At 36.4% G+C, this 14,254-nt stretch overlaps 1 protein-coding gene across 2 annotated transcripts in view; it reads right to left on the bottom strand.

The window, feature by feature from the left end:
- Positions 1–13,187, bottom strand: part of kdm4b (lysine (K)-specific demethylase 4B) — a 54,311-nt gene extending 41,124 nt beyond the window's left edge. For both annotated transcript variants that reach the window (XM_007246180.4, XM_007246181.4), the window contains exons 1-5: positions 13,050–13,187; positions 5,045–5,381; positions 3,929–4,104; positions 3,622–3,736; positions 1,968–2,161 (exon numbers count right to left, since the gene is read on the bottom strand). In XM_007246180.4, the coding sequence (XP_007246242.3) occupies positions 1,968–2,161; positions 3,622–3,736; positions 3,929–4,104; positions 5,045–5,362 (803 nt within the window). In that variant the 5' untranslated portion in view covers positions 5,363–5,381; positions 13,050–13,187. The remainder of the gene's footprint in view (positions 1–1,967; positions 2,162–3,621; positions 3,737–3,928; positions 4,105–5,044; positions 5,382–13,049) is intronic.
- Positions 13,188–14,254: the final 1,067 nt, after the last annotated feature.

Here is a 14,254-nt window from a genome sequence, read left to right as displayed (position 1 = left end):
GCTCCTCCTAGTGATGGAACTCTTACGAAATAGACAAATTTCCCGCTATTAATGCCTTTTCACACTGATTTTTAAAGACACAATAAATACATACATACATACATACATACATACATACATACATACACATAAATAAAATGTTAAGGAGGGAAACTACAGACATCATAGGTGCTCCAGGAAGCACTTAGAGTCGCCACACATACAACATTTTATGCTAATAAATGATAATATTGCTATTTCAAACCTAATCAAGTATGAAACAGAATTTTCACATCATTAACACACAATCTGATTTTATGGACAAAAAATAACCCTCTCTTTTTGCCCCCACTTTCTTTATTCCTAGTTTGTTCATGTTCTGACAAAGAACCGTGAATTACAGCTTCCCTCACTAATGTGCACTCACGTGGTCCTCATTATTTATTTCTTTACACATTCAAATCTGTATGCATCAGTTTCAAATCAAACAGAACAGCAACCTCCATACAAGTCTGTGCAATTTCTTACAGTGCAAAAGCACCACCTAGTGGCCACTGAAAGTGCTTTTTTCCAGACTGAGCATCATCCCTGCACTACACACTTCTCCGAATAATACCGAATAAGCTACTACAGCTGTGCCTGAAAAAAAAGCAGAGTTAGGATAGATACTGGTTGAACTGGTTACAAGTATGACATTACATTTCCATCACCTGTACCAGCATCTCATGGCTATTTCTTTGGGTTTTGTTTTGTCTTTCTCAGACTATAGGTGACTGAAAATCTCAATGGATGCACCTGTCAAAAGTATGCCAGCTTCTCTGTATTGATTTTCTAAGACGCATCTCTTCGGTATTAAAAAAATAAATAAACAATCTGAGAAAACGGAACAGCCTTCAGTGACGCAACAGCTGAGAAACGCAGCCATCCTCTCCTGAAGCCCAGGCTTTATGAATAAGATAAGCTAAGGTGCAGAGAGAGATGCATCACTCAACAAGGACTAACATGTGAATGATCACATACATGTAAACGTAACAGTGCCCTTGTGGTTGGCAGAGGTGCACTTTTGACAGGATTCATTTTATATAAAATGAAAAAAAAAAAAAAACGTTTAGAACTTGCAACCAAAAGTCACATTCTGAGTTTAAAAAAAAAACACAGAAGTGAAAGTGGATTCACTGGACAGTTCCTTTTAAAACTGATTATTTTTAGATATGTCTTTATTTATCTATTTTAACTGTTTTCTGTGTCAGAATGTTAACGCAAAATGACTTTCTTTTCACAGTCACTTAAGACTCCTCTGTCCAAAGCACACTCAGAAGTGTGGATCTGGATAAGGCCAAGTCACATAAAAAAAAGTGTAAACAAACCCACGACGCATTTAAACTGAACAAATCTAATAACACAAACTCCCTGAGAACCTGAGAAGCATTAAACACATCAATTTCTCAAAAGACAGTCCACAACCACAACTCCTCACAGTACACCAATAGTAGTAGTAGTATTAATAATAATAATAATAGTAATCATAATAATAATAATAATAATAATAAAACAAGAAAAGTTCTACCCAGAGTTTAACAGCCTCTTGAGGAGGCTAAGTCGATGTTAAATATCATGGTTAACAATGTCTTTTAAAACTGTCCATGTGTGCAGCTGTTCATCTAAAACACATCCTGTTTGTCTCAGAACCAGTGAACCAAATACCCAGAAATGCAATAATACAGTATTTCAAATGAAGTTCAGAGTCTGAACGAGTCAGCTTTGGATTTACCGAATAATAGCAACTAAAATATCATGATTAATTTGTGCTGGAATATCAACTAATTTATTTTGACTTATTGAAGACTCTAAATCTTTACATATACATATATAGGTTTTTGATTTTTTTTTTTTAAATAAGAATCATAGAGAATTGCTCATACTTGATGAAGTCCAAGATTTTATGGTTTTTACAAAATCACCTAGCCCCATAAATAATTTATACTCACCAGGACTTGGGCTGGCCAAAGTGAAGATAGTTGACACTGTAGAGGTCCATATCCTCTGTGTGCCAGGCGAAGGTGGTCTTCCACATTCCAAAGTACAGATAGGGTGTATTTACCCCCTCAATGACAATGCCGCACTCCTGTTCCACCATGTCCAGGAGTGTGTTCAAATGGCTGATATTCCACTCTGGAATGCCCTGCCAAAACATATGTTAAATTGGAAATTGTTATAAGAATTTAAGGGATAGCCAGATAGGTGTCGCCTGTGTGATAAGAAATTGTTTCAATATTTTGAGCACACATGCTTACATTTAGGAGCTCATAGCAAAAAGAGATTTGATTAAAAGCAGAAGAAATATCGGATAAAGAACAACATCCTCTTTCAGTTTGTGCACAAACACTAATATATTACACCACGTTGACCACTAGATGTCATTATTACACAAATGTTGCTTTAGGTCCGCAGATCCCAATACTTTTATCACATACAAAACTATTTAAGCAATGAATTAACGCAGAGCCATATATACTACCACCTAACTGATTAGAAGTACCAGCACCATATTAAAAGACATAAAAAAGCATATCAGATATAATGAGCATAATGTCTCCAGCATACAGCAATCTGTTGGGCATACAGTTTCACTCAGTGTGTTTACATGCACTGCATAATCTGATTTCTGCAGTTATCCGATTATTCAATTCATTAGTCAATTAAACAGCATACTCTGATTTATGAGCTCTAGAAATCTGATGAACAAAGAGAGATGGATTTTTGCTCAATAATCAGGATTTCTTAGTGGATGTAAACTCTTAACCCGAGTATCCGTTGCACCAATATTGTGCATGTTTATTCTTAGGTTTGTGTGTAAAGTCTCTAAGTTCTTGGTTAACGAAAATTAGTTTAAAACTTTTACTAAACCTGCTTGCACCACAAATTATGTTATGTCTTAACTAATAACAACTAACCTTTACAATGTCGTTCTTACATGGCGAGAAAAAAAAAGTAACATCAACTTGATCGACTGGATATATGGTATGGTAATTAGCCAGGAGTGGTTTTCTTTAATAGCATTCATTCCAGTATTCATTTGTTTGACTGAAGATATCTTTGCTGGTAGATGCTATACAGAGTTAGTATCTGCCCTGGTGGTAAAGTGTGCAGTCAGTTAATAAATGCTTGACTGAGAGGAGCGTTGGGTAGGTTTTGAAGCTTGGGGGTGTGCATTAACAATGTCCAATAAATTAGATATAAAAATTGCCACGGCCTTAACAGCAGGTCTTAGTGGATAATAAATGTACGTGAATTAAGTGTTATTTATTTCTGTGTTATTAGAAATTGTTAGCTGAATGATAAAGCCTGTCTCTGAACACCAGGCAGCAAAAATGATTCCGGTCATCTCACTCAAACCTCTCCAGCTGAGGCCCACACTGGTTGCTGTTGGTTTCATCATAACTTAAAATTGCTCAGAGGCAGGTGTAAATATTTAGTAGCTACTGGCTCCTACATACATACTAGCTTGTCTGGTGCAAAACCTTTTGATTTAGTAATGTGTAAAACTGAACTTAGTAAAGATGTTACAACTAATCTACGTGTAAACATAGACACAGCTGGTGCAACTGGGCCCTGGTCTACTGTTTTAGCTCAGTCACTGACCTGATCATAGAGGGATCCACTGATGTCTGCACCATAGATAGGAGACACAAATGTCAGATTCTTCCAGTACTTTCTCTCCAGGTCATCAAAGTCTTTGTGCTGAGGAGTGCAGTACCTGAATGGAGAAAAAATAATTTCTTTCAACAAACATACTCAAGTCTCAAGATTTGAGTCCGAATGGGGCACAGGATCTGCATGTCCTGTTAACAACTTTGTAAAGGCCTAGTTATATTTACTATAGAACATTTAGATTATGTTGATGTTCCTTAAACTTTAAAAAAGGGGTTTTATAAAACAGACAGCTTACTTTTTGCTGTTGGCCAGTTTTTTGTATTCTCCAACAGTCATAGACTTCTTCTGGATGTTGTATTGAGTGAAAAGACCAGACTGGCCAGTGACCACCTGCATGATGGGGGCTGGAATTACCATATCCTCAATCGTCTCATACGATTGCCTGGGTTTCCATTCTTTAGGTGGGATCACCTAGAAGTTAAAAAAAAAAAGTTAAGAAAATGAAATGAGAAAAACAAACTTACAATAAAGGGAACATAACTTTATCATCAATATACATTGTAGAGTTTCTTATTTGTAAAGCACTGCAGAAAAGATTTCTTTGCATCTAACATTCTCACTAAAAAATCATCCCAAAAGGACTGGCTGGAGCACCACCATTACAGAGAACACAGTTCCACAGGTCAATTTTCGGGGGCTTTATACCCCTCTAGACCACACCAGCAAGTTTAGGTTTTTCTTCTTCAGAGAGAGTCCCATTCTATTGGTACTACTTCTCTACAGGGACTAGACAAGCTGTGTCTAGTCTGTGTCAGCAGTAGCTGAAGGCATTCATTAGAAATAGTCTCCACAAACATTTGAACATAGTGTACACTGTGTGACCAGGAAATATTTCACCCCTTCCACAAATTAAGAATACAAGATACAGAAAAGAAGTGAAAGAAATATAAGAAAAATAAAAAGAAGAGATAAAATAAGATACATTCAGAAGTTATAAGAAGACAAGATGAAGACTAAACAAGAAAAATAAGATAAGAAGAAGATAAGAAATGAAAAGAAAGACAAGAAAATGAACATAAGATGAGAAGAAAAAGAAAAGCTGAGACAAGAAGGCAAGGAAAAAAGAGACAAATGTCAAAATAAGGAAAAGGTAAGAAATAAGAAAAAAGAAATATAAAAAGAAAGAGGAAGAAATGATAACAGTAAATAAGATGAGAAGAAAAAGAAGAAGAGAAAGACAAAGAAGATGAAGAAGAAAAATAAGGAGAAGAAGAATAAAAAGAAGGATGCTACAGATCAGTGCTTTTCTTGCTCTGCTTAATGCATTACAGTAAACTCTAATCTCTGTAGGCCTGTGGATGTATATTAGGTACAGGTAAATGTTTAAACCAGAGTAAAATCAGGGTTATACCTTGGCGAGTCCAGCGCGGTGAGCTCCCTGGGTCTCCATGTATGCAATATACTTGGCGAAGTCCTGGAACTCCTCCATTGTTGGTCTGAAAGTCATGATCTTGTAGGCGGAGTTTGCATCTCGTGGAGGTGCAGGGGCCAGGGGAGCTTCTACAGCCGGTTCCTCAGGTGGCTGTGGGTTAGGCTGTGGGTTGAGCTCAGGGACCTCCGAGGTCGGATCTGGAGCCGGGACCTGTTCTGGTACCTCTGGCGGGCTTGAGTTTGGGTCTGGAGCTGAAGTTGAATCCATTGTCTCTTCTGTGGAGTTTTCCACAGACATAGCTGCAGGTAGGCTAATGCTAAAGGATGAAAGAAGAGAGAAAATTGTGAACAAATTGTGAGATAATACAAAAATCATAACAGCATTACCAGTTTAAATATTTTGTTCTTAAACATCCTACAAGTCATTTGAAATGATCAGAATTAGACTGTTGTGTTTGTGTATTTAGGTGCATTTTCTTAAATCAAAGCATTCACAAACGTCTACAAACAATTACAATACAGGGAGGTGGTGGCAGGAGAATGCCATAATATGTACAGGTGCTGGTCAACGAATTAGAATAATTTGAAATAGTGCAATCATGAAATTCTTTGAATGCATTTTTTGTGCAGAAAGCAAATCAGGTGTTCACCGCACCTGTCCTACTCGTTAGACTAATCACAGAACTCGTTACCTGGAAAAAAATTTGCTCAGCTGAGCTTTCCAAAAGGCCCATTTAGGCCATTTAACTGTGACACTGTTGTTTTATTGAATTAGAATAATGGAGAAACCGTTTCATTGAATTAGAATAATTTTTATTATAATTACAATCATCACTTTCTCAGTATTTTGTGGCTGCCCCCTTGGCTTGTATGACTGCCTGAAGTCTCCGCGGCATCGATTTGACCAGCTTGTCGCAAGTTTCCGCACTCACAGCTTCCCAGGCAGTGGCGATGTTCTGCTTCAGTTGGTCCAGCGTAGTAGGCTTTCTGTCGCGAATTTTCCGCTTGACGATGGCCCAAAGGTTTTCAATGACATTGAGGTCAGGCGAGTTGGCCGGCCATGCCAAAACTTCAAGCTGTTTTTTAGTGAACCAATCTTTGGTCGACTTTGCCGCATGAGCCGGTGCAAGATCCTGTTGAAATATGAAGTCTTCTTCGCCGAACTGTTCCTCAACAGTCGGAATCAGGAACGTTTCCAGAACATCTTGATATACAGCAGCATTGACAGTCTTCTTGAGGAAGCAGAGTTTCCCTACACCTCGAGCGGACATGCATCCCCAGACCATAACGCTCTGGGGAAACTTGACGGATCTTTTCACGCACTCGTGGTTGTAGGTTTCGCCACCACGACGCCAGACACGAGGACCTTGGTCACCGAAGGAGATGCAGAAGCGTGATTCGTCACTGAAGACCACTTTCTGCCAGTCTTCAGCAGTCCACTCGCCGTGTTCTTTGGCCCACTTCAGCCGTTTCTCCATTTGTTTCTTGTTCAGCATCGGTTTTACTGCTGGAACGCGAGATTTGAAGCCGAGTTCGCGCAGACGACGGTAAGTGGTTGATCTGGAGACGTCAGCGCCGGTCTGCTTGTTCCACAAGTCGGTGAGCTCGGAAGTGGACTTGAACCGGTTGCTGACTGCGATCTTTCTCAGCTGCTTGTTGTCGCGAGCAGAAGTTTTTCGGACGCCGGAACAGTTGGTGCGCTTGCTGCAGTTTTTCTTGAGAGCTTTGCAGACGGAAGACTGGCTGATGCCGAGCTGCTCAGCAATTTTAGTTCGGGTCAAGCCTTGTTGGCGAAGGGCTTGAATTTGAGCCACTATTCCGGTTGAGAGGTCGCGCTGCTTACCCATGATTGATTTTACAACTTAGAAATTCTACTCAACCCTGACTTTATACTGCACAGTGAACACTCTTCACAGAAAACAAAAATTCGAGCATTTATTCTAATTCAATGAAACGGTTTCTCCATTATTCTAATTCAATAAAACAACAGTGTCACAGTTAAATGGCCTAAATGGGCCTTTTGGAAAGCTCAGCTGAGCAAATGTTTTTCCAGGTAACGAGTTCTGTGATTAGTCTAACGAGTAGGACAGGTGCAGTGAACACCTGATTTGCTTTCTGCACAAAAAATGCATTCAAAGAATTTCATGATTGCACTTTTCAAATTATTCTAATTCGTTGACCAGCACCTGTATATGTATAATATGACTAATTTTGGGATGGGGCAGTGTGGCTGGCAGGGATTTAAATGATCAAAGATATGGCACATAGAACACTGAACAACTGCATAATTAAAATAGTGCAACAAAATGCGAAGAGTTTTGACAGCTTTATTATAGTGCATTTCTGTAAATGTCAACACATGGATCATTAATAAAATATAAAACATATAAAGTATTGAGCATCAGAATAATAAATTTGTTTTTCAGAGACTTAATAGGCTCAAAACACCAGATACAGATAGTAGACCACATTAAGCTTTCCAGCAAATCTATGTAATGCATAATTATGCAGTTCTGTAATGTTTAGTGACTTGTCTCTTAAGATGAAATATCACTCAAATATGTTAAATTATGGAAACAAACAGTAGGTCAAGTATTCTGGATGGTGACCAAACATCAACAAATATAAAAAAAAAAAATAAAAAAAAAAACAACAATAAACTGCGTAAAATGGTCCTGTAAAAAAACAATATCTTTCTCAATGACAAAAAATGTGTATGAGTGTATAAGTTCACCTACCTAAAGCATTTTTATACAGAATATCTCTATCTTTTTCTTACTTACAAATTCTAGTCATTACCACTTAATTCCTGTTTTCTGGGATTAATTTTATTATGTTGTGTTGGTTCAGGAATTCTGGGCCTTTATCAATATCCGATATTACATGTGTTCATATATGCCAACGCAAACATAATATAATAATGCAAACAATAATTAACAGAGTCTATACATCCCAGTAAAACATTATAACCAGTTAAAATAAATTAAAACTAGCTTAAATCAATTCATTTTAAAATATTGTGGTAAGTGTCAGCCAATTGTAGTAGTACAGTCAGTGCCACTTGGTCCTTTTCCAGAATGTAATAAATATGTCAGCAAGTATCGGTTTAAAATATTGGCAGATGATTCTTAAAAAAAAAGCAATTATCGGTAGATATACCAATATAATTCTGATATAATTGTGCATCCCTATTACTTTTACTTCTACTTAAGCTTTCAAGTCTTTGATAGACAGATGGACAGATAGATAGAAAGACCGATACAACTTTATAGTTCATTAAATGGAAAGTTTTCTTTGGCAGTCGGGCAGGCAAATACTCTGTTGAATGTGGTTTTACACTGCTCTACCCACTTCTACAATATTCAAACAGGCACTTTCACAGGAAACAGCCCTGCTATGACAGAGATGACATGCAGTTACTATGAAGATGAGCAATCACCCTTATAATCACATCATTTACATATGTTTGTTTTTATATACATGAATAAAACTATTTTTGGTCCAAACCATCATCATTGGGCATTTTTTTGGAGCCTGAAGGCATGTTTGCCATTATGTTAGCCTAATAAGCCTATACAACAGAACATACAGTAGTATCATTATACAACATCCGCATAGGGAAAATAGCAATAACAAGTAATAAAACAACTATTTAAATAAAGCAATTCCAGTACAAAATGTTCTGAAACAGATACATGGCAAATAGAGGTGTGCCAAAAAATCGATTCACATAAGAATCTTGATTCTCATTTACTACGATTCAGAATCGATTTAAAATGTCCCAAAATCGATTCTGAGGGGCGGGTTTTGGACTGATTTTGGGCTGGGTATTTTTGTTGGACCTGGCAACCCGCTTGTCCCTTCAAACCGAGGTCTTCCAGACCCACACAGAGCGTAGGTGTTTGAGAATCACCGGTAAGATGGCAGAACAAGCACTATATTACCTTAGATTAACGTGTAGTTTTAATGTTTTATGGCAGAATGCTTCATAACAAGCATAAAAAAGATCGCTAGTAGTTAGTTTCAGTAACTGTTAGCTAGCTAACAAGCTAACTTTCCAGTTCCACCTTAAATAACGCTACAGGTGGCTGCGGGCTGCAGCATTTAAGGCGGAACGGAAAAATAACAATAAGCTAATCAGAGCTAATTTCAGCTCCTCATCACAGAGGAATTAAGGAATGGACCATATGAATTAATTTCTCCACCTCCTGCCCCCTTTCTGAAGAAATACAACGACCTTAAATTAACTAGTTAATCAGCAGCTGCTCCTGAACTTTAACGCTCCACTGCTATCATCACATCAGCCCAGCAGCGTCACCTACACACCACCGCTAGTAGCCTGGTAATAAAGCAGTGTTATTTATTATTTATTTATTGTTCATTAACGTCATTGTGATATCCCAGTGATTCCTCTGTCACTGAGGACCCACATTCCTGCACATTTTATTGTTTTTGTAACACATTACTTGCTCCAGGACCAGTGTATATTATGGAGGTTTTTTTTTTCAATAAGATTCATAAGCCAGAAGCAGAAATTTTTATAATTCAAATCGTTTTGAATCAAAAATCGATTTTGAATCGAATCGTGGCCCCCAAAATCGGAATCGAATCGAATCGTGAGATAGTAATCGATTCCCACCCCTAATGGCAAACCAACTTAACCTAAATAACATAACCAGCATTTTTGTTATAACTAGACCTATATCTAATATCAGACAGAAATGAACACTAGTAATGACTGACCTACAAATGTATACTCTTTCAGACAAGCTACATTACCTGGACAATATACATACTCTTAAATGTAATTTTGATTGCCCATTAATTTACATGGCGTTTCACAGACAAGTTTGTAATCTACAGTTATCCACATTATTATTTTTTTAATTAGTAAAAACAATAACTTCTAATGTCCACAATACAATTCTGATTGGCTTTTTAAAAGTTCTTGTCCTGTTTAATACATACTTTTATTCTTCTATGTGCCCTTAGCTAAGCTAGTTAGTTTACTTTACACACATCTACTTTAAAAAAAAGATACATTTCGATCGCTAAGTAAATGATTACAATGTCCTAAAGCCACAGCCCCCCTCAATACAACAATGGTGGGAAAGGGTTAAGGATTTGTATTTAATGAAAGAAATAACTAAAACATCCCACTAAAAACTTTTTTTTGTTTGTTTGTTCTGTTTTGTAATCCATGGACTGTTAAGTAAGACATTATACCTATATTATACCTGTATTATTTTGTAAGCATATGTTTTGTACTACTGCACTTGAAAGAAAATAAATAAATAAAGTTGAAAAAAAGATATATTTCAATCGTTTTACTGCCACAAAGACAGAGATATATTTAAAGCACTCAAAACTCAAACTCAATGTTCCTACATAAACAAAGTAGGTACGGCAGTAAGCAGGACTGTGTGAAAGGGAGGGAAGATATTTAAATATAAGCTCAGTCTGCCAGTGTTCTGTTGAGCTGTGTTGTTCTGTCAAACTGTTCTACACTAGTAGCTATATATTTAAAGCTGAAAATAAAAATAAATAAATAAAAAAGCACCATATTATTAAATGCTCCAGCCAGAATTCTAAAGTCTAGGTAGGATATATGGATAGTCTAAATCACTGAGTTATGGAAAAGTTAATGTAACAGATGTTTACAAAATACATTTCCCTTTACATTTTTAACCCATAAGAGCCCTGACCCATTTCTGAATATTAATACCAATATCTTCCTTTTTTAAATCAGATTAATGTAATAATCAGCTCATTCATGTAACTTTCTGATTGTGAATACATGACTAAATACAACTAAGGTTAAACTCATGATGTATAATTCCAACATAACCTGTATATTAACATTTTGTTCTACAAAATGGTGTTAGAACTACTTATATGGAGTGTAACATACATTTAAGCAATTAAACAGTTAAATGGCTGGACCAGACCTATAAAAGAAAATAATACACTAATACAGGAGCTAGTTTTACCTCCAGAACTAATCTAGAACTCCTACATTCTGTTAATAAGGTGGGATGAACAAACACACATTCGCACACTGTGCTGTAGTGATGCTTTGATGTTCAGTTTGTGGCACTTGGGGAATTAGGAACCATTTTTAAAAGGTCTGTAACAAACATGTCATTTTGGGTCACGCCTCTATGGCATGAATATATATATATATATATATATATATATATATATATATATATATATATATATATATATATATATTTATTTTTTTTTTTATTTTTTTTTTACAATCCCTGTGGATATATGAAATATAACCTGCATTCCTTCTGATCATTTGAATAAGATGTTTTAGAGCAAGGAAGTGCCCAATGCAGAATTTAACTACCCAGACAACACATAAAAATAAACAAATAAAATTTTAGTTTAGTTAACTAATTCACAACAAGAATATATTAAGAATATAAACAGACAAATATACCTCTTTACATTTTCTTGCACACTGTACATCATTTTATTTATGACCCACATTGTCTCATGTATTTGACGTATGTATGCTATGTAACGTTATTTTTAATAAGCAAAAAAACTTATTTGTTGTCTGATGGCCACATAAAAGTTTTTTTTTTTTTTGTTTACACCTTTATAACATAAACAATCAATCATATAAACAAACATACCTTCAGCTTCAAAAAAGGCCAATAAGGTTTGGTCCAAACATTTTTTTTTTTTATAAATGTAAAAACAAACATACAGCTCAGGGGAAAAAAATAAGAGCCACTTAAAAATGATGAGTTTCTTTGATTTTACCAAATTGAAAACCTCTGGAATATAACTTAATCAGATGAATGACCACAAGCCATAAAACCCAGCTGAACTGCTTGAATTTTTTGCACATTTTACAGGACGGGTGGCAACCCGAAAAGCACGAAAAGTGTGTGTAAGACGCACATATTGAAAGTTTAACCTAACGCTAGCTAACTCAACAGAACAGCCGGCTTCAACCTGCAATTAGCTATCCTAGTTAACAGCTGTGGCTAGTTAACAGCTCTACAAGCTTTACCAAACACTCCCTAGCCTTAAAATTGCTTGTAACTCTTTAAAATAAGCAGAAAACAAGAACAAACATACCCAAATCTGGAGTTTCACATTTTACACCCAGTGCTGCGGCTTTATGCAGCTAAACTGCCTCTTTTAGAATTAATGACAAGCGGACCTAACGCTAACGCTGTCTTGGCTAACGCTAATTAGCTAGGTAACGTTAGCGTTATCTTAGCTAACCTAACTACAACAACAAAGGTAGCTAGCATGCTAATACTAGCTAGCTAAGCTAGCCCACAAGCGTACTGCCATATTTAATATGATTTATTAACGGTTTATCCACTTTGTAAAGCTGCTACTGAAGTTTCAGGAAGTTTATAATATTGTATTTAAGTCCTACGTTGGAAGCTGGGTGTAGGGACGCGCTGGCAGATCCGCGAGAAAACAAGAGACGCTTTAAATGGCCTTTGTGCGCGGAGCCAGCTACCTTGCTAGTAACGATTAATAGTCCAGGTCCAGATCATTAAAATCCATTCCAGTATTTTGTTCCAACTGCATAGGCTGCACTAAACCGCAGCACAGCCGCACGCGCAGTTGGAACACAATCCCAGAATGGATTTTACTCTCTGGACCTGGATTTCCTATGTATACACAAGCTAGGTATCTAACAAACGCAAGCAATGCTGCTAATTAGGATGTAACCTTTCAGTTTGACACGCATTATTAACGCCCAGTCGTGCAAATCCATGCAGTGAAATGCACACAAGCAGAAAAAAGGACAATTTGAGCTGCATATGCTCTGCTTTCGGACCTTCGCTCTTCCTGTCTGCTGCCCTCCTCCTCCATATAAAGCTACCGTAAAGAGAAACTCAGTCAACAACATGTCCGACGACGACAGTCTGCAAATTTAGCCCACAAAAAACACCAGAAACACAACCCCAATCGATTATAAAAGGAAGATTAAGTGCATTTACCTCCTGCTTCGGCTGCTGGTGCTCAATAAATCTCGATCTTGCCGTTTCTGCCTTTTCTCTCCTGTATTTTCTAAAATATCTTCCTAAAAGATCGGTTCCTTTACTGTTCCATAGCTGAAGGATCAGCTGTCCCGCCCACTGCAGAGCAACGCGCGGTCTGATTGGTCAGCGCGAAGGCGTAGTAAGAGGAGAGCGCGTTTGGATTGGTCGAGAGCTGTGATTAATGGAACGAATTGCCAATTACAGCGCGCGTAATTTGTTTAGCGTAGGCATCAGCATCACGGAACGCACGTAAGGCCGAGCACGTCCGTGATGGCGATGAGGTTCTTCCGTTGTTGATGAGAATAGAGGATTGATTATTATTGATTATTAATGATTACTTATTAGGGTAGCCGTTTCTGCTGTTATATACACTTATATCATTATATATATATATATATATATATATATATATATATATATAATTATTTTTTATAGCGAATTTATTTTATTTGTTTATTCACTAATTCTTTAATCTTATATGATAAATGATAACAAGGTTCTTGTTTTGAGTATGAGAACCTAATTATTGTAACTATTACTCTTTGTATTTTGTGTATTTTCCAAATAATTTAATTAATGAATTTATTAGTTACATCACTTTTATTCTTTGTTTATTTACTATTTACTCTAATTTATTGTTTTATTACTGAGAATTATTAATGATTATTGAAATTATTACTGTTGCTATTCCATACATATTCTTATTTTATCAATGAATGTATAATTTATTATATTTATTATTAATAACCTTTGTTTACTATTTTTATTTATTCATTTTAAATGATAAACATTATTTAGTGATTGTATCTTATCTTTAAAAAATATATAAACAGTAAATAGGCACAAAAGTACAAAAAAAGATAAAGTTTAATGAAAAACACCAACAGTTAAGCAAAATGGATGTAGTGAGTGAGACATGAGTGGCACAGGGAAATGTTTAAAAAAAACTATCCCTGAAATTTCACACACCTGTTGCAGGTAATGAAAGCCTTCTGGACCATCTGGTTATTAGTCAAAGGAGTTGGACATGAACATTTTGACTGTATAAACAAAACATCTCTGATCTAATCTGAACTCTTTCCAGAGCTTTATCTCCGGTATCTGCACATTTTAAGGATTTCCTGTAGTGTTTTCCTCCTGAGGTCTCCTTATAGTGTTTATGA

The sequence above is a fragment of the Astyanax mexicanus genome, chromosome 16 (genome assembly GCF_023375975.1).
Source record: "Astyanax mexicanus isolate ESR-SI-001 chromosome 16, AstMex3_surface, whole genome shotgun sequence".
Classification (NCBI taxonomy): domain Eukaryota; kingdom Metazoa; phylum Chordata; class Actinopteri; order Characiformes; family Acestrorhamphidae; genus Astyanax; species Astyanax mexicanus.
Note: the sequence above shows the minus strand (reverse complement) of the source record. Positions and strands in the feature narration are given on the sequence as shown.